The sequence below is a fragment of the Diadema setosum genome, chromosome 9 (assembly GCF_964275005.1).
Source record: "Diadema setosum chromosome 9, eeDiaSeto1, whole genome shotgun sequence".
Lineage (NCBI taxonomy): Eukaryota > Metazoa > Echinodermata > Echinoidea > Diadematoida > Diadematidae > Diadema > Diadema setosum.
Genome location: NC_092693.1, coordinates 32,507,035 through 32,530,505, shown reverse-complemented (window position 1 = coordinate 32,530,505; position 23,471 = coordinate 32,507,035). Strand labels below are relative to the sequence as shown.

Below are 23,471 nucleotides of genomic sequence, written 5' to 3'. Positions count from 1 at the left end.
TGCCCACCCCTCGAAAATAGTTACTTAGTCTGTACATTATTTGTGCGGTGAACAGAATACGGACTTTGTATCTATGATATTTCCCTGAGAAACCTAGCTACAAACGTCGTAAAATAACTGTAGAATGTCACAGGCTCGACTGAAGACTGCATTGCGTTTAAATGCACTTAGAAGCAAACAAGTCCCACCCCCCCCCCCCACTTTAAAAAAAAATCCAACAGCAACAACAAAACAAAACTAGAGAAGCACTCTGAGAGTGCAGACCTCCGCCAAGCAGCTTATTTCCACCAATCATCTTGTTCTTCCACAGAGATCAGTGATTTCCACCCGTCAGTATACGTACATGCACTCTAAAAATCGCCCAAGTTCCCAATATAGAACCCTTTTGTTACGTCATCTACAACCCTCAGCTGCGCGGCGCGCCTCGCAGTTAAAGCACGTACTTTAGAGGGCGTCATTGAAAAAAAAAAACACACAAAAAAAAAAACACACACACACACAAAAACCCCTCAGAAATGCGGAGCTCGAACTCCCAAGTTAATTGACCCTACCTTCCAAACTATCGAAAATCCTTCATAAAATTCATTATTTTTCGGGATCACTAACAAAATTTAATTATCTGTTCTTTGTGTCATTTTCAACCTTTCCTGCGAGTTTCATCTAAATCCGTTGTCAACTTTTTGAGTTATTTTGCACACGGACAAACAAACAAACGGTAACGAAAACGTAACCTCCTCCCTTGGTGGAGGTAACAAAGAAAAGAAATTATGGTGACTCTAAGTTTGGCCCTTTCCCTTCTGCACTATAAAGGCATCCCAGTCATTGTTGAACAGCACGGTGCCGTCGTCTTTCCTCTCCGAGCACTCGGCGGAGCCCAGGTAGTCTAGGACTTCCTGATGGAGCTCCGGGGTCCCAGACCCTCGGAGGTCGCAGACATGCGCAAGGAAATCAACGATGAGGTTGCCCTCGTCCGACTCGGGATCGAAGCAGCTGGTGATGTCGACGCGCGACGCCTGTCTCACGACTGTGAACGGGATACCGTTGGCGTTGAAGGCGTCACGCAGATCCTGCGTGCACATGTAATGGCTGTTCTTGTCCTGAAAACGAGCGTAGCGTTGCCACAGATTCCAGAAGCCACTGGTGTCTAATAGGGTTAGCCAATTTCACATCGATTGAAGAAAATCGTCGATCATAAATCAAGATTTAATTCAAACGCGTTAATCGGGAGAAGGAAACAGAACAAAATGTAATGGTTATTCAAATATCAGTAATCATGACACAGATTCAACTATGAGATGATAATTCAACTCCACCTCTAGCGGCATTTATGCCATTTTCAAAATCATTTCTAAAGGGATTCCTACTGAAAGTGATACAATCGATAAAATAATGCGCATTAACTCTAATCCCACCGGGTTTTTTGAGGAACTTCACACCATGGGGGCCTTTTTGCCCCCCCCCCCCCCCCTTCAGATTTCGGTCGTGGATCGCGCGATCCTCGCGAAAATGTGCACTAAGGTAGAGGCCAATGTAATCTACAAGACTGTACAGTTAGATTTTTCAAATTTTAATTCACGTATTTTATATCAATTTATGCTAATTTATGCAAAAACATTTTTTTTGGCCTATAAAAAAAAATAATAAAGCTCCAAAACTTCTAATTTTTGGTGAACATATTCTTTTCAATATCCTCAACAATAATATTGAAGCAAAAATTCGGCTTCATAATTATTTCTTATATATTTTGTTGTTTATTGAATTTCTTATGTATTTCTTTGTTTTTTACATTTTTTTTTCTTCAAAATTTGTCGCAGAAACTTTTTAAAGCATAATCAGGCTAAAATAAATCATTATCAGGCATTGAAAGTCAACATATTCATTTTTATATGAATTCATTGCAAAAACACAATTTACATTGGATTTGTACACAAAATCATGTTTTTCAGCAATTTTTGGGTCGACGAACTTTTTTTTCAAAGGGGCATGGCTTCAAATCATTATGCCCGGGAGAGACAAAAGTTGCGCAATACTTGAAAGAAAAAAGTCATAAAATGTCGCGGCGAGAACATCACGCGTTGCGGAATAATCACGCGAAACGTCGGGGGGGGGGGGGGGCAAAATGCCCCCCCCCCCCCCCCCCCCCGGTGGGAATAGGGCTAATTGTCATTACTATTCTCAGTTTATACTTAAATAAAGTTTTATTTGTGTTCGGGACTCTGTTTTACAAGTCGATAATTATTCCTTATTTCATGAATCTATATTACGTTCATTGTATCTCTACACATTAATCTTTGTTCTCTATACGTCTATTATCATTACACCTTTATTTCCGTTTTGGATGGTTTTACACTTCATAATGTCAAGTGATTTTATGTATCTTTCTATCAACCTGTTAATTTGTCGAGCCATATATCCATTGCGAGCGTGTGCTACTGTGCGTACACCCTGCTTAACATGATTTCGTCTTGAAATGTCAGTTCGTTGTATTACATGTACTTTACTTCGCTTTCCTTTTTTTTTTCTTACCTCCAACAACGATGATCAACAGCATTCCATCGTCCTCCAGACAGTCATGTAGATAGCGAATTGTGTCGTTCAAGTCGTCCACGTAGTAGACTGAGTGAATGGCACTGATGAAGTGGTACTTGGGATGCACGCCCGTTTCATTCAGCTTCCTTCGGTAGCCGTCTAGAGTATCCTCGCGGAGGTCGAAGTCGATCCCGGCGAATCCTTCTTTGCCATCGGCGATGAGCTTACGATACATTTCAAGCTGGCTGGCAGCGGGCTCGATCACGATGTTCTGAACAGCCTTGAAATGAGCTCGAATCTTGGCGGCCATTTTGCTGTCCATCTCACCTAAAAAAGTAAAAAAATAAACAAAAAAATAAACAAAAACAAAACAAATCAAAACAAAATAAAGCAAAATTGGGTGTATTATTGATATTACATTAAAAAGGAGAAAAAGGTTCTGGTCAGCCAATATGAAACTTTTGTAGAATGAAAACTGTCTCACTAGAAAAAATAAAAAAAAGGAGAAGAAAAGAAACAGTCAAAAGAAAGATAACATGTTGAAAGAGACGAATATGAGGACACCAAACAAGTAAGCGAAACGAAACAAAAAAAAAAAAGTTACGAAGCTGATGATATCACGAACCAAAGTTACACAGCAAATAATCACGTTAAAATCATTTCCTTGCTCACCTACACTGCAGCTTGCACGAAGCCTATCAAATTTTAGACTTGTGATTTCTCTCTTCTTGTTTGTTCACTTCCGTTTTAAAGGCATAACATTTCGGGAGCTCTACATTTTAACCAGTGTCTATCATAGTAGATAGACACGAGTCAAAATTTGAATGAGAGACGGTGAAACTATACTACCGAGGAGACTTTGATCCTCTTTTTGTCTCTTAATTAATTAACAAAGATTCAGAACAATACTGGCGATACATAACATAATATATTCTGACCAGTTCTAGCTGCTGCAACGAGACATGCGAGCTGGTTCCCTCACGCTATGATAACACGGACTACTTTTAGCTGGTATACGGAAGGAAATTACGGTTCATCAGAGGGATTCTCCAGCGGCATGATTATGTCAACTTCTGAAAGTCTGCGCTCAACCTACACAGCCTGCGAAGGGTTGGGTGAAAATCCGAGTGGCACAGATCAGCAAAGCACAAACTATCTAAATAATACACACAAATTCACACGATGTCAAGGACACAGACACAAACATATACAGATAGACACACAAACATAGACACAAATATAGACACACACACACACAAACAGATAGACACACAAACACACAGACACAAACACAGATCATGTTTGACGTTCGTTGTGTTCATTTTAGGTACTGGTAGGGATGCACAGAGATTCACTGGAGATTTTTTTTTTTTACATTTTTATATATATTTCATGTATATTTTTATATATATTTGCGAATCCATATGAAAAGCCAATTTGATGAATACAAAGAACGTCAAACATGTTAAGGACTATATAGTATTCTCAACAGATGAGACCGCATCTTCATCTTTTTTTAATTTGTTGGGCAATGAAAACAATAAGAAAAAAATACGAATAAGAAAGTAGGGCCTTCACGTATTGCACGAGTCCTAAGCGGCTAATTAGAGACTACCAGAATCGATTATAATCGCTTAGATTGTTCTCTGCGAAATCGATGCACTTCTTACTACGTCGGATCGAGACCGACGTACTTTTCAACTCCGATTTCTCATTTTTCTTCCCTTTTCGGCTTTGTAATTCCATGAAAACTCTCTGATATGGTTCAATTTAGCATCTCCAATAGCTGCACAGGATTGACAAACGGCGAAGCGAACGTTAGGTGTGCATTTCTACATGATTACCCGTAAAGGAGCTCTATAGTTCTTTACTTACCCGAGCCGCTGCCAATGCCCAGCATTCGGACTGTGGAGTCTGCTGGAAAGCGCTCTACGAGCCGGTTAACCACTTGTTTTGGGAAAATTGTATCTCCCCATGTGGCTAGGACCTGAAACTTGGCGGATCGCTTGGCATAAGCATGGAAAGTTTTGGTGTAGTAGTCAGGGTCGTACATAAGAGGTTTCAACTTGGCTTGCTCCATCGTCGGTCTTGATGTGAACTTGATGCTCAGAATAATGCCACACTGCACTGCATGTACTGGAACATGTGCTTTTGACGATCCGTTTTCCCACACGAGGTGCGGTTTCTCTGTTCGCTCAGGGTTCGCTCTGAATCGCACCACCAGCTGTGCACTGCGGGTCACGTGAGTTCCCCCGTTCCGTGTACATGAAAACCGGCCTGATTGACCTCAGCGACCCTGCACGCTATAAAACTCACTACACAACTGTGCTACAGTACTATTCCAGAGAGTCCCAGATACCAGGGAGGTGCTCTTTCAACCTTTGTATTGTACCGTGCGCTTTTTGTAGCAGTGCATTGAATATTCATGAAGAGTAATCTTGCCGTGCAAATATCGATTTTTGAAGCTCCTTGGTTTGACAAGCTTTACAAAGGGGTGAACACTGGATGGACGCTATTACTATTGCCGTCAATAACTTTGGAATGTGATCGAACTATTAGGGCTACCCCTAGCTCCCTCTCTCCATAGCACCCCTCGCTTCTCTCCTATTGCCTTTCTCCCTCTCCTCACCCACCCCTTCCCTTTCTGGCACTGAGACGGAGAGGTGAACGGAATCCATGAATAATAATAATAATAATAATAATAATAATAATAATAATAATAATAATAATAATAATAATAATAATTATTATTATTATTATTATTATTATTATTATTATTATTATTATTATGCATTTCCCAACGCGGACGATGATTTCGATACCACTTTGGAGCCTTGATTAAACCTTGGATATCTTAACTTGTGTTCGATCAGAATTCATACTTTAGGGGATGAACAGATCAGGGCCCTGTTTCATGAAGAGTTATAATTTATTATTGTTGTTTCTATTGTAAGTATGCCTGCGTGTAAAGGAAATTTATAATCAATTATAACTTTTGATAAGACGGAAGCGATATGATCGATAACGTTAGGGCATACAGATATAACGGACAAGCAGCATTATATTAAACATGTTAATGCAAAGCAAATTGGCCTCTCTTTAATTCGACTCCAACTTCCATGGCATGACCTTATGACCTCTGAGAGATCTCAGAAAGAGAAAGACAGGGGTAAAAAGAGGCTCACAAATCCCGACGAACCTGATCAAAATCATTGGTTGTTTACCAGGACTACGGTCAGCAAACAAGCTCGCCGATAACACTATTTGTCGCACCTTAGTGATTTTACTATTACCAAATGTTCATGGAACTGCGGTATAAATTCCGCATTTATATTGCCTGTCATCTCATGTAGGGCCTACTACAGTGAAACCCCGTTATAACGAGGTCCGTGGGACCGGCGATATTACCTCGTTATAACCGTACGCATCAAAAACAAAGAAAAACATAAGCGCGACATCGGAATATACCCATCAATGAAAGAAACTTAAGAACATCCTTTGCGTTGTTATTACACAATTATGGATTATAATTATTGAGATAATAAAGGGAAATTATTTGTGAATTAGACGAAAAAGTAGGGGTTGAAATGAGATAATTCTTTATTGTAATTCTTGTTTGTTAATTTTTCCTAACACCAGCGCAAATAGAGTAAAATACAGGCGTTGTTTACCATAACTTGCGAGGTATTTTTACGCTGTTGGTGCCCAGCGGGAATGCGATGATTTCATGAATCATTTCGGCTGTCATCTTGTAATTAGGGTGGGATTTCACGGAGCACGCGAACGATTTGCGAAGGATGCGAATGACAAAATCCAACATTCGGAAAAGTTTTCCTCCGAATGTTTTCCGACAATGAAGCCGAAAACTATTCTTGCGCAATTTGTGCGAAGTTTTCACGACGTATGTGCGAATGTCGTGTGTATCATTGCTAAAGTACAGCATGTTACGTACACGAAGAACACGCGACGGAAATGCGAACAACGAAAAATTTTCAATAATCATGGAAGAAAATGTACCCAAGGAGAGGTGGAAGCTGTCTTGAGTTGAATTTTTTTTCTTTCCTCTATTTCTCCTTTCTTTTTCTCTCATTTTTCTATTCTGTGCTTGCCTACATTTGTTTTTCCTGGGACGTATCTCCAATAGTAAAGCATATGATCTTTTTTTTTTTCGCAGTTCCTCCAACACATAGTCTTTATACTTCAAATGAAATTTTACATACTTTAGATTAATTTTAATTGTATTCTGCGATTTTTTTTTTTTTGGTATTTCAAACATTTCTTTCTTGTTAGTAATATTGTTTGATGTTTAGGTGTATGCTACGATTTTTATTTGTAGAAAACGTATAGGTCATACATCCCCCAAAAGTGCGCTAAACGTTGGCGAGAATGTCTCAAAAGATACGCGAACAGTTTGCGATTACGTCGTAAAATGATCGGAAAAACTTCGCAGATTTCGCGTAACATACGCGAGACATTCTCCAAATTTCGGAGTCTGTTTGGGGTTTCACGAACATTTTGCGAACATCACGCGTGTCTTGCGAAGGTCTTACGCATATGACGAGGCTTTAAAGACACTTTCGAGAACAATTCACGAGCAAATCACGACCAAGTGTGCGGAAAAGGTTCGCAGAAAATTTCAAACTTTTTTGAAATTCTCGCCGAAGTAAAAACGACATTCGCGAACAATTGACGACGCTTCCGAACCGTCACGTTCGTTTGGCGATCTTTTGCAGACCAAAATGCGAATGCTGGATTTTGCCATTCGCGTCCTTCGCAAATCGTTCGCGTGCTCCGTGAAATCCCACCCTTATGATCGCTGCGCTCGAAGGGATTAAAAATGCGTCCTTTATTTTCTTCCGAAAATCTCTTCGCGTTTTGTACATCCGTTCTTGAAAAATATGCGACAGGATTGAATGTGGAAGGTTACGTTGTGATCCTTTCTACGCAAATCTGTACCTCATAGACCATTCTGAAAGAAAGAAAAATCTTCATTGTGAAATGCAGTGTTAAAATTGTGATAATGAACAAACCCAGATCTATTGAAACTAATATATACGTTTGTTTCTTTTTCTGATTTAGGTTAACATGCGTTATTCAACTATTTTTTACGCTACTGTCACCTGGCGAGATCGCGATAATTTCAGAGTAACATACATGCGTTGTTTACCGTTAACTTGAGAGGTATGTTACGCTGTTGGAGCCCAGCGGGAATTCGATAATTTCATGAATCATTTCGGCTGTAATTTTATCCAATATATGATCGTTGCGTCCGACGGGATTAAAAATGCGTTCTTTATTTTCTTTCGAAAATCTCTTCGCGTTTTGTACATCCTTATACTGTTAAATGCGTTTGTTTCTTTTTCGGAGCACCGATTAAGTAGGTTAACATGCGTTATTCAACTATTTTTACGCTACTGTCACACGGCGAGATCGCGATGATTTCATTAATCATTTCGGCTTTAATCATACACACTCATATTAAATTATCATTACCCTATGATAATGAACAAATCCAGATCTATTCAAATTAATAGATGCGCTTGTCTCTTTTTCTGAACACCGATTAAGTAGGTTAACATGCGTTATTCAACTATTTTTACGCTACTGTCTCCCGACGAGATTGCGATGATTTCATTAATTATTTCGGCTTTAATCATACACACTCATATTTAGATTATCATTTGTTAAATGATAATGAACAAATCTAGATCTATTCAAATTAATAAATGCGTTTGTTTCTTTTTCTGAACACCGATTAAGGAGGTTAACATGCGTTATTCAACTATTTTTACGCTACTGTTACCCGACGGGATCGCGATGATTTCATTAATTATTTCGGCTTTAATCATCCACACTCATATTTGCTAAGCAGCAAAAGAACTGGAAGTCGGAACTAAAAATGAAAAGGATATAATAATGAGTTGCACATGCATTCGAATTGTCCATTTTTGGCCACAAGTGTCGCTGCATGAAAAGTTCTTGAATGCGTTATCTTTTTTTTTTCTTTTTTTTTTCCTCGTTGCGGTGTGGTCTGCCCTAATATCACGCACGCGTATCTCGCGGAAAAGAAAATCGAATGATTATGTTTAATGATTTAGTAGGAACATCGGAAGGCATTCCTGTGTCTTATCGCGTGATTTAGAAGAAAACATGGAAGGAACGGTTCTCTGCAAAACGGAAAAAGACGTGGATATAGCGTGAATTCGGTTTTCAGTGTTTCGTTTGTCGCGTGTTTGAAAGCGGCAATTTAGTCAAGAAATGGAACCTCGTTATATCCGATCAAATTGCTTATGCTTTTCTTTATCATGATGCACCGAAATTGTCCTCGTTATAACCGAACTCGTTATAACGGGGTTTCACTTATATGTAGTGCACTCAAGATCATGAACTAGCAGGTAATCATGAATAGTGTTGCCTGTGTGAAAACATGTTGATTCTTTTTTCTTATTAATGTTCACTGAGTTAACAACTTCAAACCTTCGTTCAGAAAATGTTGTAATATAATAATATTACTCTTTAGCCACTTGCATTTTTCATGAAATACTTTTTCAAAGGAGGCTATAAATTATGCACGATAATGACTTGTTAAGATGTGTCTTGTTGGAACATTCAACAATATATATATATATATATATATATATATATATATATATATATATATATATTGACTCCCTTGAAGATTGGGTAACTTCCAGTGACCAACAACGAAGGGCCTTTAGCCACAAGAGGAGATTAAATGTAGCTTGATAAATTTGTTTTAAAACACTATGGTGGCCAATAAAAGATCACTGTATATCATTCTGTATATCATATCATATCATCACTGTGTATCATATCATCGATTAATTGATAATTTAAATAGTGAATTAATGAAGTTACTTCAGTGGATAAGAGCGAACAAATTATCAATAAATTTGCAAAAAAACTAAATGCATGTTGTTCAGTAATTCGCTGGAAAATTTACCGAGAAATATTTTCCTGGAAGACACGGTCATAGAAGAAGTTTCTTCCATCAAATTCTTAGGTTTGATCCTGGACAATAAACTTAACTGGGATTCGCATATTGATACTGTATGTCGTGTTATTTCAAGGAATATAGGTGTTATAAACAAAGTTAAATTTTATCTTCCAAAAAATGTACTTTTTATGTTATATTTTACTTTGATACTACCTTACTTAAATTATGGGATACTCGCATGGGGAAACACTTTTTTCTACTTAGACAGAAAGAATATTATTATTACAGAAAAAAGCTCTTCGTATCATTTGTCACGAATCGTGGAGAAGTCATACTAATAATTTATTCCACGAAAATAATATTTTGAAAATTCATGATCTTTATCGTTTGCAATTAGGACAATTCATGTATAAACTCACCAACCATTCTCTCCCCCTTGTGTTTGATTCCATGTTTTTAAAGAATGAAACTGTTCATGCATATCCAACCCGTCAATCCCATGAATATCATTTGCCTTTGACTAGAACGGTTTTTGCAAAATCTTTATTCTCCTTTTGTGGACCAAAATTCTGGAATTCTCTGGATAATAATATAAAAGAAGCTTTAAGTTTTCATACATTTTCTTTAAAGTTAAACAATTATCTAAAAACTTCGTACGCAGCATAATTCATTTTTCTTTTTTTACTTTTGATTTTCAAAGTTGTTGTTGCTTCGTTATTCTCACTACTCTTTCCTCATCAGCGAGCCCGTGCTTCTGTGCCTCCAGTGCCCTGGATATGACCCACCATTTTCCTCTCCTCTCCCCTCCTCCCCCCCCCCCTTGTCCACCTTGAACTTACTACCTTCTTCACTACTATATCTTTCTATCCCCCTCAATTCTTTCCTTACAGGAGAGCCGCCATGTGTTTGTTAATGTGCGTCCGTAAGTGTGCTTGTATCTGTGTGTTACTGTTGTCTGTTTTTAGGTGATCCGAGTATCCTCTCGGATCACCTTCTGTTTCTGTACGGATTCTTTCTTCTTCTTTTTCTTATTTCTCCCCAAAAGTTGTGCATCGATTAGCTCAGAAAGTCCTCTTTCTATCAATTTCAAACTTATACCATATATGTATCGTCTCCCAAAGACGGCAATCGAACTAAAATCAAAGTGATCAGTCGACCGTGACGTCACTATGACGTCATTATATGAAAACACATTTTCAATCATATCTCATTAATGGAATGTAATTTTTCAATGAAATTTACGTCACATATAGTTCAAGTCAAGCGCATTCTACTCATATTCTCAAAATTCATCTATACCTTAAAACGTGCGCGTACGCGCGCGTTGAAATATTTGTATGCTCAAATCGAGCTCAAATTTTTTTTGCACACGTTTCAGACCATTTAGAGCATTTTTTGAAAAATTGAAAAAATTTTACGAACGCGTACGCGCGCGCGCATATACGCACGCACAGCTCATATGCAATACAAATTTCCCGTTTTTTCACACTTATCGCCTGCCTGAAATGTCAGGGAATATGTCTACCAAGTTTCAAGTCAATCTGACTCAATATGACGTCATACGGGTTCGTCAAAGTTGAAATTCCGCGCGCGCGTCAATGGCGATATACAGTGCAACAATGCCAAAAAACCGCCAATTTTAAATCCGATTTTGCTCGTCAGGATGGACGGTGACCCCCCATTTTCTTTACATATTCTGAAAGCTGATGAGTTGTACATGTCATTTTATGGGTTGGCAATGCTGGGAAAATGATTAAAAGATATCAAATTTCTTAATAAAATAAAAAGAGTAAATTTTCAAAATGACGTCATCAAATTACAAGTTCACTCGAGCGTATCTCACTTATCCTTTGCCCATTTTCACCCAGATTTCAGTATGTTGTAGCTTACTAAATACTCTTTCATTAATATGATAACAACATTTTGATTAGATGACGGCATCACCTCGTAATATTGGATTGAAAGTAATCTTGTCAAATTTGACCAGTTTACGTGTTATCTCTATGGGAGTGCAGTTTTTCTGGAAATGAAAATTGACATGACTATCTTTTTCGAGCACTAGCTCACTTATGCTTCGGTGAATTTCTCCCAGATTTTAATATGTTGTAGATGAGACTTTGGGCTATCGTAAGTGTGCCTTTCATTTTTTTCATACGGTATCGGGATCACGTCCAAAAACTTGGTTGAAATCAAAGCCTATCTTCGATATACTTTCATATTTCTTTCTTTTTCCAACTTTCTTTGCAATAACTCAAGAAAAACATACTGTATCACCACCATATTTTGCACATGTTTAGTTCATGTCACGTACATTATTTCATAAAATAACAACTACTTCATCAGACGCCATCTTGGGTATGTAAATTAGGGTCAAAGGTCATAAATGTTTCATCCTGTATCTTGGTGAATACATGTTCTATCTTCCCCATATTTTGCACACGTAAAGACCGTGTTACAAGGATCATTTCACAAAATAACCACTCTTTGTTCAGATGCCATCTTGTCTGTGCAGATCGGGGCCAAAGGTCATATGTACTTCTTTCTTTATCTTCGTTATGACGTGTTATCTCTATGGGAGGGAATTTTTCTAGATGTGAAAATTGACATGATTGTCTTTATTGAGCACTAGCTCACTTACCCTTCGGTGAATTTCTCCAAGATTTTAATATGTTGTAGCTGAGACTTTGCGCTATCGTACGTGTTCCCATTGTTTTTCAAATGGTGTCGGGATCACGTCCAAAAACGTGGTTAAAATTAAAGGTTATCTTCGATGTATTTTCATATTTCTTTCTTTTTCCAATTTTCTTTGCAATAACACAAGAAAAATAGCCCCTATCAACCCCATATTTTGCACATGTTTAGTTAATGTTACGTACATTATTTCATAAAATAACAACTACTTGATCAGACACCATCTTGGGTATGTAAATTAGGGTCAAAGGTCATAAATGTTTCATCCTGTATGTTGGTGAATACATGTCTTATCTTTCCCATATTTTGCACACGCAAAGACCATGTTACAAGAATCATTTCACAAAATAATCACTTTTTGCTCAGATGCCATCTTGGGGGTGCAAAGTGGGGTCAAAGGTCAAACATACTTCATTCTGCATCTTTGATAGTGTATACGAAATTCGGTACCCAAGATGGCAGGTCTGACTCCCTTTTCAAAATGAGAATCCAAACATCACACGACCAATGTCCCTAATCTCAGGTGAAAACTCGAGTCATTGATTAAAAAAAAATCGGATCACCTAATTTGTCAGTCTTGACAAATTCCGAGTCTAGTTTGTTTTTGTTTTTGTTTTGTTTTGTTTTGTTGTTTTTTTTTTTGTTACCGCTTAGGGAAATTTGTTGTTGTTGTTGTTGTTTTGCTTTTTTTTTCTTTTATGAGGGGACTGCATTCTACAAGCTCTGCTTTTTAGCAGTCCCCTCCATTTCCAGCAATATCGTTTATGCATTTACCACAGTGACGTAACAGATATTTGTATCTCTGTTGATAATTTACCTATATTTTTCTTACAATGTTATTCTGTTCATCGCATTGTGGTACTGATTTCATGACGTCTGTGTATATGAGTGTTTCTTTGTATTTCTTATTTGTTTGTTGGAAGTGAAATAAAATCAACTTGAACAACAACTTGAACAATTCTGGCTTACTATACAAGAGAAAGGGATTGGACCCCACATCCGCCTAGCGAGCAGGGTCCGCTTGAACATTGTTTAGAGATTAAGTTGAGAACTTCTTCCCACATCTTCAAACGCAACATACGTGATTTTTTTTCTTGTATGTTTTTTTTTTCTTTTGATATTTTCATTCAAATGTATGCATAAAAAAAACAAAAGAAATACGAATACGTACAAAAATCTAGATGTGGGGAAACTCTGACTCCACACTATCACTTGGTCGTCGTTTATTGTTGAGAGCCTGAGAGTGAATGGTTGAGCGAGATATCTTGAAAGCCCGTGTGACTCAAACTTACTCTGGTATATTATAGCTTGAAACCAGGTCTGTCTTTATTACAGGAATGCAACGGGTATCGGACATACAGTGTATCTCAATTCGAGAGAGCATTTTTTTTTTTTTTTGAATGTCATTTCTTTTGCAAGATTAAAAAAAGGGGGTCCAGGTGTCTCCTTTCTTCAAATACGATGTTTAGGCGTGCATTATGACAATAAATAATGTGTGCTCTTTTATGTGCATGGCAAGTTAGCCCGGTGTGTGTGTGTGTGTGTGTGTGTGTGTGTGTGCACTCATTAACGTAACTTTTCGTGTGATGTTATGAAGGGAATTCCTCAAACATTCTTCTCCGATATCTCTGTTTCCTATCAAATGTATTGTAATTAGATTGAAATACAATGCAAACCAACACAACACAATACAATACAACACTGTATAATCCAGTAATATCAAATGTATAACAAAACAATATAAAACAATACAGTGAGATACAATACAATCAAAATGTTTAGCCCTTCCCATAATTACACCCAGGATGCATAAAATGATACGTAAAATATAAACACAATTCATGTTAATAACAAAGACAATTTTGAGCTCACTGAAATCTATGGACCCAATATAAACCACACAATCTATCACTGAGAAATCATGCGTACAGTCCGTTTATGTGAAAGCAGAGCTACAGAGTATCATTTTGGGTGCTGTTCGTTATTCCGAAGGTTCGTTAATCCGAAACACGCAAATTCCCTATACCTAGAGGTTCGTTAATCCGAAAATGAAAAAGGGTTCGTTAATCCGAACATTTGTGGCGTTATTCCGAAGGTTCGTTATTCCGAAGATTTGTTCATCCGAAAATGAAATTCGAAAAAACGACCCTTCGGAATAAGGAATCGGACTGAAGAGCCTTCGGAATAACGAACCTTCGGAATAACGAGCTGTAACCATAATTTTCATACTTTGGTGAGCCAACGCATCTCGTGCCTCACGTGAGTTCACTGCAAAAACATTGGTGTTAGATTTAACAACATGGGTGTTAAATCTAAGTGTCAATAGAGGATCACGCCCACACTCAGATGTAGGAAGTATGTTGTGATGGTGTCGGAAAGTGTTCACCTGGCACTTCGTGGTGTTAATTTGACACTGTAGCTGCATGTGGTGATGTTTTCGACACTGCGCTGGTGTTAATTCAATACTGATACCGCATGGTGTTGATTTGATATTACTGGTGTTGATGTCAATGGTATAACATCCGTCCAGCTTCAATAGGAGACCACACCAACTGGCGTTACTGTGGTGTAAATGTGTTCACACATTTTCCCCCTAAAACCAAGTACTTTACCGGGAATTCTTGATTGTCTTGCTGAAGCTCAAATCAGCAAGAAGAACAGAAACTAAGACACTATTCCCCCCCCCCCCCAAAAAAAAGAACAATTTTATATTTTGAAATGACACCCGGAGGTGTCAATCACCAAAAATGAACACCAGAAATTTAACACCAGCTCGATGTTTTATATTTAACACCGGACCTTTTGCAGTGATGGTTTTGACCCTTCAACTCCTAAGTATTACGGATGAAATACATCCTCTCGTTTGATTTTTCGGTGTACCATCACACAAGTACAAGTAGCACGTGCACACATAAACGTTATACTCGTCACATTTTGTTTCTTTTTTTTTTTTTTTTTGGTAAAAGTTTGTTTGAGGAAATTTTTATAACATTGTATCTTTAACCATTGTATCACACGGCTCTATGAAAAAAGGTTGTAAATCGCCCTCGCTTCAAAATACATTTTGTTCTGTTTCTTTCCATAACAGTATGATTTCACACGTGTAATAATACTGGTGCACACCCTTTGACATGCACAATACAGCAAGTGTAATGTTCTTGTCTGTACTGTGTTCCTCATGCATGATGGTAGCATCGTTTATCATAGAAGAAAAGTAATTCAATTCATCTTTACGCTATTTTCAGTGTAGAAATTTCATTTATTTATATATTTATTTATTTAACGTTTATATCCATGTGATAAATGGTGAAATTGGTATCGTAATCACGTTGATATGTGAGCCTTAAGGAAAGAGGAATATCCATGGAGGTTGCAGAAACATTGTTGGATATTTTTTGACTACGAAGTAGATGATAATAACTGTATAGCCCCCGTTCCACTATGTGTCACGTGAGTGACTTTTTTTTTTTCTCTCTGCTACTCTGACACGGAAAGAACGGAAATTCAAACTGTTCGTATATAGTTATGCTCGAGTTTAATATTTCAAATCTTTGTAACTTTCTCGTTCACAGCATATAACAAGTGAGCATAAAAGATAGTATGAAACAAAATCACAAATACATAACTGGGTTATCTTGGATGACCCGAACTGGTGATCCCCTCAACTTGGCTCAGTCGTCATCGATGCCGGATACACTCGTCGTCGACCTCGGCACAGTCGCTTGGCTTGTCTCTTGGAAGCATCCCTTGACTTGGCCACTCAGCTAGACGCTACCCTATCGGCGGTCCTCTCAGCTCCTCGGCCTTCACTAGTCCCTGCAACCACACAGACTCCTGCCTTGACCCGCGATGCCCGAGCTCAAGCGACGACGAGCAGGCAAATAGAGATTGAGCCCCGTACCAAAGTTCGGATCAAAACTGTCCAAGTTCAGTTTATATCGGCAGCTGGAGCTCGCATCTCACCGACGTGGAAAACCCCCGGAAAAACGACTGCTGCCTATGCGGAGATCTATGCTGGATGTCCGATTAAAGTGTCTCTCCGCACAAACTAATTCATGCACGCAAACCCCGAGTCTATCAAACTGCCTCTAACCGACAACACCAAGGGCGTAACCTTGAAAAAGGAGTAACACTCCACATAGACTCATGCACACAAACCCGAATCCACATCACACATGTGCCTCTAGTAGGCAACACCAAGGGCATAACCTTGGGGAGAAAAACTTCAATCAAACTGTCACATAAGGCGACGTACATACTCGCACGATTCGCACTGGGGTAATGTTTCCGATCAAACATACGAAACAGTTATTATATCGACAATAATAACATATGACGGTAATGTGTATGATTGAGCAGTGGAATTTCAATCAAACACAAACATCGCATTTAAGCCTAAAGCATGTTAAAAGAGTATCTGAATAACTTTTTCTGATCAGGTAGCAGTATCTCGGTGGGACCTCCAAATATGGCGAGTCAACAGCTACCTTAGCCACGGGAAAACGCCTAACCGTACCGTCAATTAACCTCACTGCCCGATGTTGACCGGTTAATTGGTCATTTCTAACCAATTTCTCTTTCACCACACACGTACTACAACCTGTATCACGCAAAACAGACACGGGTGTATTATCTGGCATCAGCCTCCCAGACACAACCGGCATACGATTCACCATCGCGGCGACATCATTGTATGCCATTCCACTTTTTCCATCCACTTCACTCTTTACACACTCAAAGTCGTTGATCACTCTCTCAAGGAGGAAACAACCTGCCGTCGAACCAACCACTCCCGACTCAGACTCACCCCGTGACACCTCATTCGCCACATTCATATCAACCTTTGGGGCCGTACCTTCCCCAGCACCCATCAAACCTTGAGCTGATACAGGCCTAGACAACATGGGACAATCTCTTTTCATGTGATTTGGGTTTCCACACATATAGCAACCCCTGCCCTGAAAAGTCCAGGAAAGGCTATTTCCCATAGCCTTTCCTGCCTTTTACTGAGCATCAGCCGGTTTCTGATACGCACTAGTCTTCTTAACCTGATTTTGTCGGGGTGGTTTGCTATCCGGCTTTGAATCTGACCGGTTTCTTTCCGATCTCTGTACACTCGAAAATGCATGAGGACCGTGAGCTTCTACATAGATTTCTGCGCAGTCAACTACCTCCTTGAAATCTTTACATTTTCGTTCCTTGACAAACCTAACTACTTCTCTGGGACAATCTATCAGAAATTGCTCTTGCAAAATCAAATCTTCTAGATCCTTTCTAGTATCCCCGATCTCAGCCTCTTCCACCCAATGATCAAAATACCCCTTCATACGAGTAGCAAACTGTTTTGGGCGCTCAAACTTCATTGGCTTGGCTGATCTGAAACTCCGCCTATACCCCTCTTCAGTGAGATGATAATATGACATCAACTCATGCTTCACTGTAGCATAATTCTGGCGATCATCAGCACTCATCCCATTCACAACATCTAACGCTTTGCCTGTTAGATTGGAAATCAAATACAACACCCACATGTCTGCCGGAATATTCTGACTTTTCATCAACATTTCGAACTTTGTGACATAAGCATCAAACTTATCATGTGCGTCATCAAATCGACCTACTTTCAGCTTTAAGCCAGCTAACTGGGGCCTACCAACATTCGCTGTTTCTTCTTTTGCACGCAACTGTGCTAACTTTATTTCATGTTCGCGCGCCTTTTCTAGAGCTTCGCGTTCAGCTTTAACTTTTGCTTTGTCTCATTTAATGTAGATTTCCAGACAGTCAGTCTCTTGCAGTTTGACCTAGTGGCTTTCTAGGACAACTTTAAAACTCTAAATCTTTACAAATTCAAACAAGTTCGATTTCACTTCACTGGCAAAATCAAAGATAAATTTCTCTCCTGACACTATGCTGTGCTCGCTACGATTTGACAATTTTCTCAGGTCGGGAAGGATCGGGTAAAACCTGAGCCGATCTGGACACAGTACGATGTTAGAACGCTCTAAGTACGCTGCACTTACGACTACCAAGTGCTTGCTACGCTCTTACTACGATGATCGGGAATGAGACATTACGATCTCCGCCGCTGCCGGTACGCTTTAGAACGATGTAGCTACGCTGTCAGTGCGATGTTGCCGATGTTATCCGATCGATGCACGCTGTATCTTCGCTCTGAACGATCTATACGATCTTATCACGCTGTTACCCCGTTCAGAGAGCTGAAAAGTGCCCGATGTGCCCCGATGTACCCCGATTCGACTGTCGGTCTGCAGTGGAATAGTCAACTTATAAGCATGCAGAACCGAAGAAATATACTGTGGACCTCGAAGACGCTCCTCAACTCACGGTTCTTTTGCAGCAATGCATTGTATAAACAAAGACGTGCTGATTTTTCCAAGGCTTTTTCTTGATGGTCTTGCTTTTATAGTCCGTCTTCCTCCAGTTGTAGACGATTTCATATTCTTCAAAATTCTGCTATGTCCTCTTCCTCCTCTTTCAGCATCACGTGCAGTCTCCCTTTCTTCGCCTTTTAGGTAGCTGCTTCGCTGCTTTCTTCTCTTCTTTTTCTTCATCTCTTCTTCTTCTTCGAAAATTACAGCTAAAATTACTTCCCGTTCTTGTGCCGATGTTACTACGCTCAGAAAGGCCTTGTTACGCTCATCCCGCTGCGTTTACGCCGTCACTACGCTCTCCCCGCTGCGTTTACGCTGTCACTACGCTCTCCCCGCTTGCCGTACGATTAAAAATATGTCAGTTTTGATCGGGGAGATCGGGAAGACATTTTGAACCGGTTCAAAATTTCTTCCCGATCTGAAAAAATGCCCACTCCAACCCCGACCTTCACACGTTGCTGCTACGATGCTTCCGATCCCCGTACGCTTTTGCCGCTCTCTCCCGATCTGCTAGATCGGGACAGATCGGGGTCCAAATCGTGATAGTGGAACGGGGGCTTATATGTCACATAAACACAACATACACAAGCACAATTATACCCGCACAAAAATTATACTTCAAGTTGTAACGTTTATATCGATGTGATGAATAGTGAACTTGACATATCATTCACGTTGATAATTATGTGAGCTTTAAGGTAGGAGAAATAAAATGCATGAACTTCGGTTGCAGAACATTATTGGATATTTCTTGACTGCCAAGTACACCTGTCACATAAAAAACAACATACACAAGCATATGCCCGCACAAAATACTATGACGTATACTTCACACATTATTCAAGGCAATAGGAGTAAGGGATATTGATACTCAGTTTTCCAGTCATTGCCATTGTATACATTACAAGGACTACACTGCACACAATGTACTCTTAATGTTGTACATTGAATTTCATTTGTGCTGCTGGCGGCATATTACTTTGAAGGAAAACATTGGCGGAAGGACGGGTGGAAAATATCACTTAACGAAAAAAAAAAAAAACTAGGTGTGAAAATAATTTTACCTATAGATGAAGTGTAATTACTCATTATGATTTAAAAAATGACCAAACAGTGCAAACCTACTGGGAGAAAAACTCAATCTCTCTCGTTTGGCTAATATTGGTTTTTATGTCCGAATATGAAAAATAAATAAACAAACAATTTTCCATGAATATGTTGAGAACAAAAATGAAACTCCATTATTATTGATTAAAAGTAACATGAAATTACAGAGCACAAGTGCTGCCCATTATGCTGTAGTATGTAGTCTAGTGCCAAGGCTGCACCGCACGTTCGAGTTTAGATCAAACTACCCCATCTACGTCAACCTACGTCGACAATAACAACCAAAGCAAGATTGAAACCTTGACACGTGGGAGAGAGTAGTCCTGGGGTTGAGTGAGATTTGCACTGAATTTGTGTGCAATTTGAAAGCAAACAAGCTCCTCCTCCCCACAGCAGAGTGTCATTATGGTAACTTTACGTTCCATCCGTTCCTTCCGTCACGATAAAGATGTCACATTGTTGAAGAGCACTTTGCCGTCATCTTTCCTCTCCGAGCACTCAGCAGAGCCCAGGTAGTCCAGGACTTCATGATGAACCTCTGAGGTCACAGACCCGTGAAAAAGGGGTCTCATGAAAATTACTCGTCACCGTAGGCAAATTTTGCAGGGACTGTCAATAACAGTAGAGACCTATTAGGTCTAACGCGTTCAGTAAGGCCAACTCGTCTAGAGGAGAGTCCAGCGCCGTAGAACATTCCCTTCCAAAAAATGTTGACGCTCCCTTTGTCCCAGTGACGAAACCTTATATCAGCCTGTCCGCATACATGGATATGTTATATCAATCATTACTGAAATTAATGGTATCTCGTAATCACAAACACAGAGGAAAGGTAACACTAAGTGAACTATATACTTCATAATATATGTGACCCTGCGTCACATAATTATTAGATATAAATCAATTAATTGTGTCACTAGACACAGATTTTTTAGTTAAGGACAGATTCTGAAAGAGCAGACTCCAAGTTTTAAATTGATGTATAACTTAGTTCAAATGGACTCCCCTAACCTATCGAAATGTTGGGAAAAAAAAACACACACTCTGGAAAAGTGAGAACTGAGAAAAGAGGCTCTGAAGTACAGGGTCTATTTACGTGCTTAATTTTTTGCCAAACCGATGTAGCTGTGCTATGAATGGGACAAAAATACAATGTAACTCACCAGAGCAACAACAATGAAGGGATTATCAGAGCTGAAATTGAGCATACTGTATTAACACATTCTGTCCATGCTTAAAGGGACTGTACAGTACTGGTTGAGGTGGGGATTCATGTTTTGAACATTCCTAAGTGAGATAATGAAAAACCTCTTATGAAGTATGAAAGAGCATGTAATTTTAAGAAGGATTCAACGTTTATTTGATGAAAATTGGTTTTCAAATGGCTGAGATATCCAAAAAAGTGCTAATAATAAAAGGCGACATGCCACAACTTTATTAGGATCTCTTTGTTTCACCTTGTTTTTGGATATCTCAGCCATTTCAAAACCGATTTTCATCGAATAAACATTTGATACCCCTTAGAACTGCATGCTCTTTGATATCTCATAGAGTGATTTCTGAATATCTCGCAAAACGTTAAAAGCTAAATCCTCACCTCGACCAGAACTGTACACACCCTTTAATGACAACTTTCAAAGCAGTAGTCTTATCCTGTCAAATGTTATTAGAGTTGAAAGTGAAGAGTGTGCAAAGGATTTTCAAGAACTTGATCTCACTATACTTTACAAAAAAAAAAAAAAGTTGTAGAAAAACTGCAGAAAACACACTTTCACATTCATTTTATGATCCAAAACTTAGGAACAATGTAAAAGAAGGATAGCTCTTTGAGAAACTCAAGATTGACTTGGTTAACCCGTTTCACCTTTTTTTTTTTTTTTTTTTGAGTCCTCACTTAAAATCAAGGGATGCGACTTTTTGTTGGTTATGTGATGCACGGTCACATACAGTATTATCATTATGTTTGAACATGTGTAATCATTATCTATCTTCTCATTTCTTGAAGTGCCATGAGCACGGAAAGGTGGACCTGTGCGCTGTACAAGTGGTCACTATTATCATAATTATTCATCATTACATGAATAAATGTATATATATATAATATATATATATATATATATATATATATATATATAGCGAAGAATCAAGAAATAAACTAGTAATGCATTATTTCGCCAATAAGAATGAGTTTATTGAACAACTCAAATTTTCGGTGGCCTCCACCTTCTTCAGGAGTCTCGAGGTGAAGGGTTGAACAGGGATTTATCCATTCTAAACGGTTACTCATTCTTCCGTTAAAGAGAGGAATAAGTCATGAGGATTATAAGATATTTTTTTCAAAATATCTTTCTAATTGATAACTGTTTCACTACCACTGGTGTTGTGATAGAGAAATTAGTTGGTTAATCTGTCTGAGATTATGACGAATTATAGCGAATATTATGATTTCATGTCTCCATCTTAATAATCAATTTACTCTTATTTTGTATTATTTTCTGTAGATGGATTCACACTGTCATCCTATCACTCAGTTGTATGAGTCAATCAATTTCACACTTGCATGTTCAAATCTGTTTAGATTTCAGCGAGACACCGAACTGTGGTTTTTGTAATTGATGATTTCATCTGTTTCTTAACAGGAATTATTATACCAACTTCTTCCTACCGATGATTTTTGTATTTTAAGTAATGAAACAATTTAATTGTTGGAGCGCTCTTTAACCTAATTTTGTAACTTATGGTACGTTGATGAGTACATATGTCGATATCATAACATGTGATAATACAAAGTAATTTAATACCATTGTTACGTAATAAACATGTCAATGTCTTCCTCCTTATGCGTGGGGTACCTTGACTACATTGCGTCTACATGGCAACATCATTGTAAAGGGTACGCACTCTCATAGCAACCAATTCTGTGTATGAGTGCGCGCTCTTCATGTTCAATTTATGTTTTGGTATTGACATTCCCCGTCGAGACTCCTGAAGAAGGTGGAGGCCACCGAAAATTTGAGTTGTTCAATAAACTCATTCTTATTGGCGAAATAATGCATTACTAGTTTATTTCTTGATTCTTCGCTATATTGGAGCCAATACGTGAATTCGCAATATATATATATATATATATATATATATATATATATATATATATATATATATATATATATATATATATACATATATATATATATATGGTATATATCATCATCATAACTATGGATGTAGGTCCATATACTGCAGAGAGCAGCATTGACAGTTGCGTGCAATAATGTGTGTGTGCATGTGTGTGCGTGTGTGTGTGTGTATGTGTGTGTGTGTGGGTGGGTGTATGTGTGTTTTGTTTTGCTTTGTGGCCTCGTTTGTTTTGTTTTGTTTTTTCTTAGAGAAACAGTGAAATATGCCCCGTTTTGTGTTTTAAGCAAATGATCTATTATGTTCCCGTTTCGCGGGCTTGTGCGAGAATAATGTGTTAAAAAAAAAAGTGGATTTCGTTTCCTTGGTTTAGACAGTTACAATGTAGATTTGATATCAGTTTGCACAATGTTGGTGACACTGCATTTTGTCTTTATGTGGTGTAAGATTGACGTTATTGTATGCAATGTTTGTGTAAAAAGCAGTTTGTCTTTGTATGATGTTTTGTTTTGTTTCTGTGAACATTTCTGTTTCTATGATATGAAGTGATACGAATAAATAAATAAAAAAACAAATTCGAATAGAGAATTATAAAAAAAGTGTGTGTATGTGTGTAAGTTTGTGTACAGTACATCTGTTTGCAATGTTTCCTCTGACGTGTT

At 38.5% G+C, this 23,471-nt stretch overlaps 1 protein-coding gene and 1 pseudogene across 1 annotated transcript; both read right to left on the bottom strand.

Moving 5' to 3' along the window:
- Positions 1–553: 553 nt before the first annotated feature.
- On the bottom strand, positions 554–4,666 carry LOC140233068 (histamine N-methyltransferase-like). Its single transcript, XM_072313187.1, has 3 exons — positions 4,405–4,666; positions 2,527–2,856; positions 554–1,144 (listed from the first exon to the last, which is right to left on the bottom strand). The coding sequence occupies exons 1-3, from the start codon at positions 4,607–4,609 to the stop codon at positions 777–779; spliced, it is 903 nt and encodes a 300-aa protein (XP_072169288.1). The 5' UTR covers positions 4,610–4,666; the 3' UTR covers positions 554–776.
- Positions 4,667–15,949: 11,283 nt separating this feature from the next.
- On the bottom strand, positions 15,950–17,842 carry LOC140233321 (uncharacterized; annotated as a pseudogene).
- Between the last annotated feature and the right edge of the window lie 5,629 nt (positions 17,843–23,471).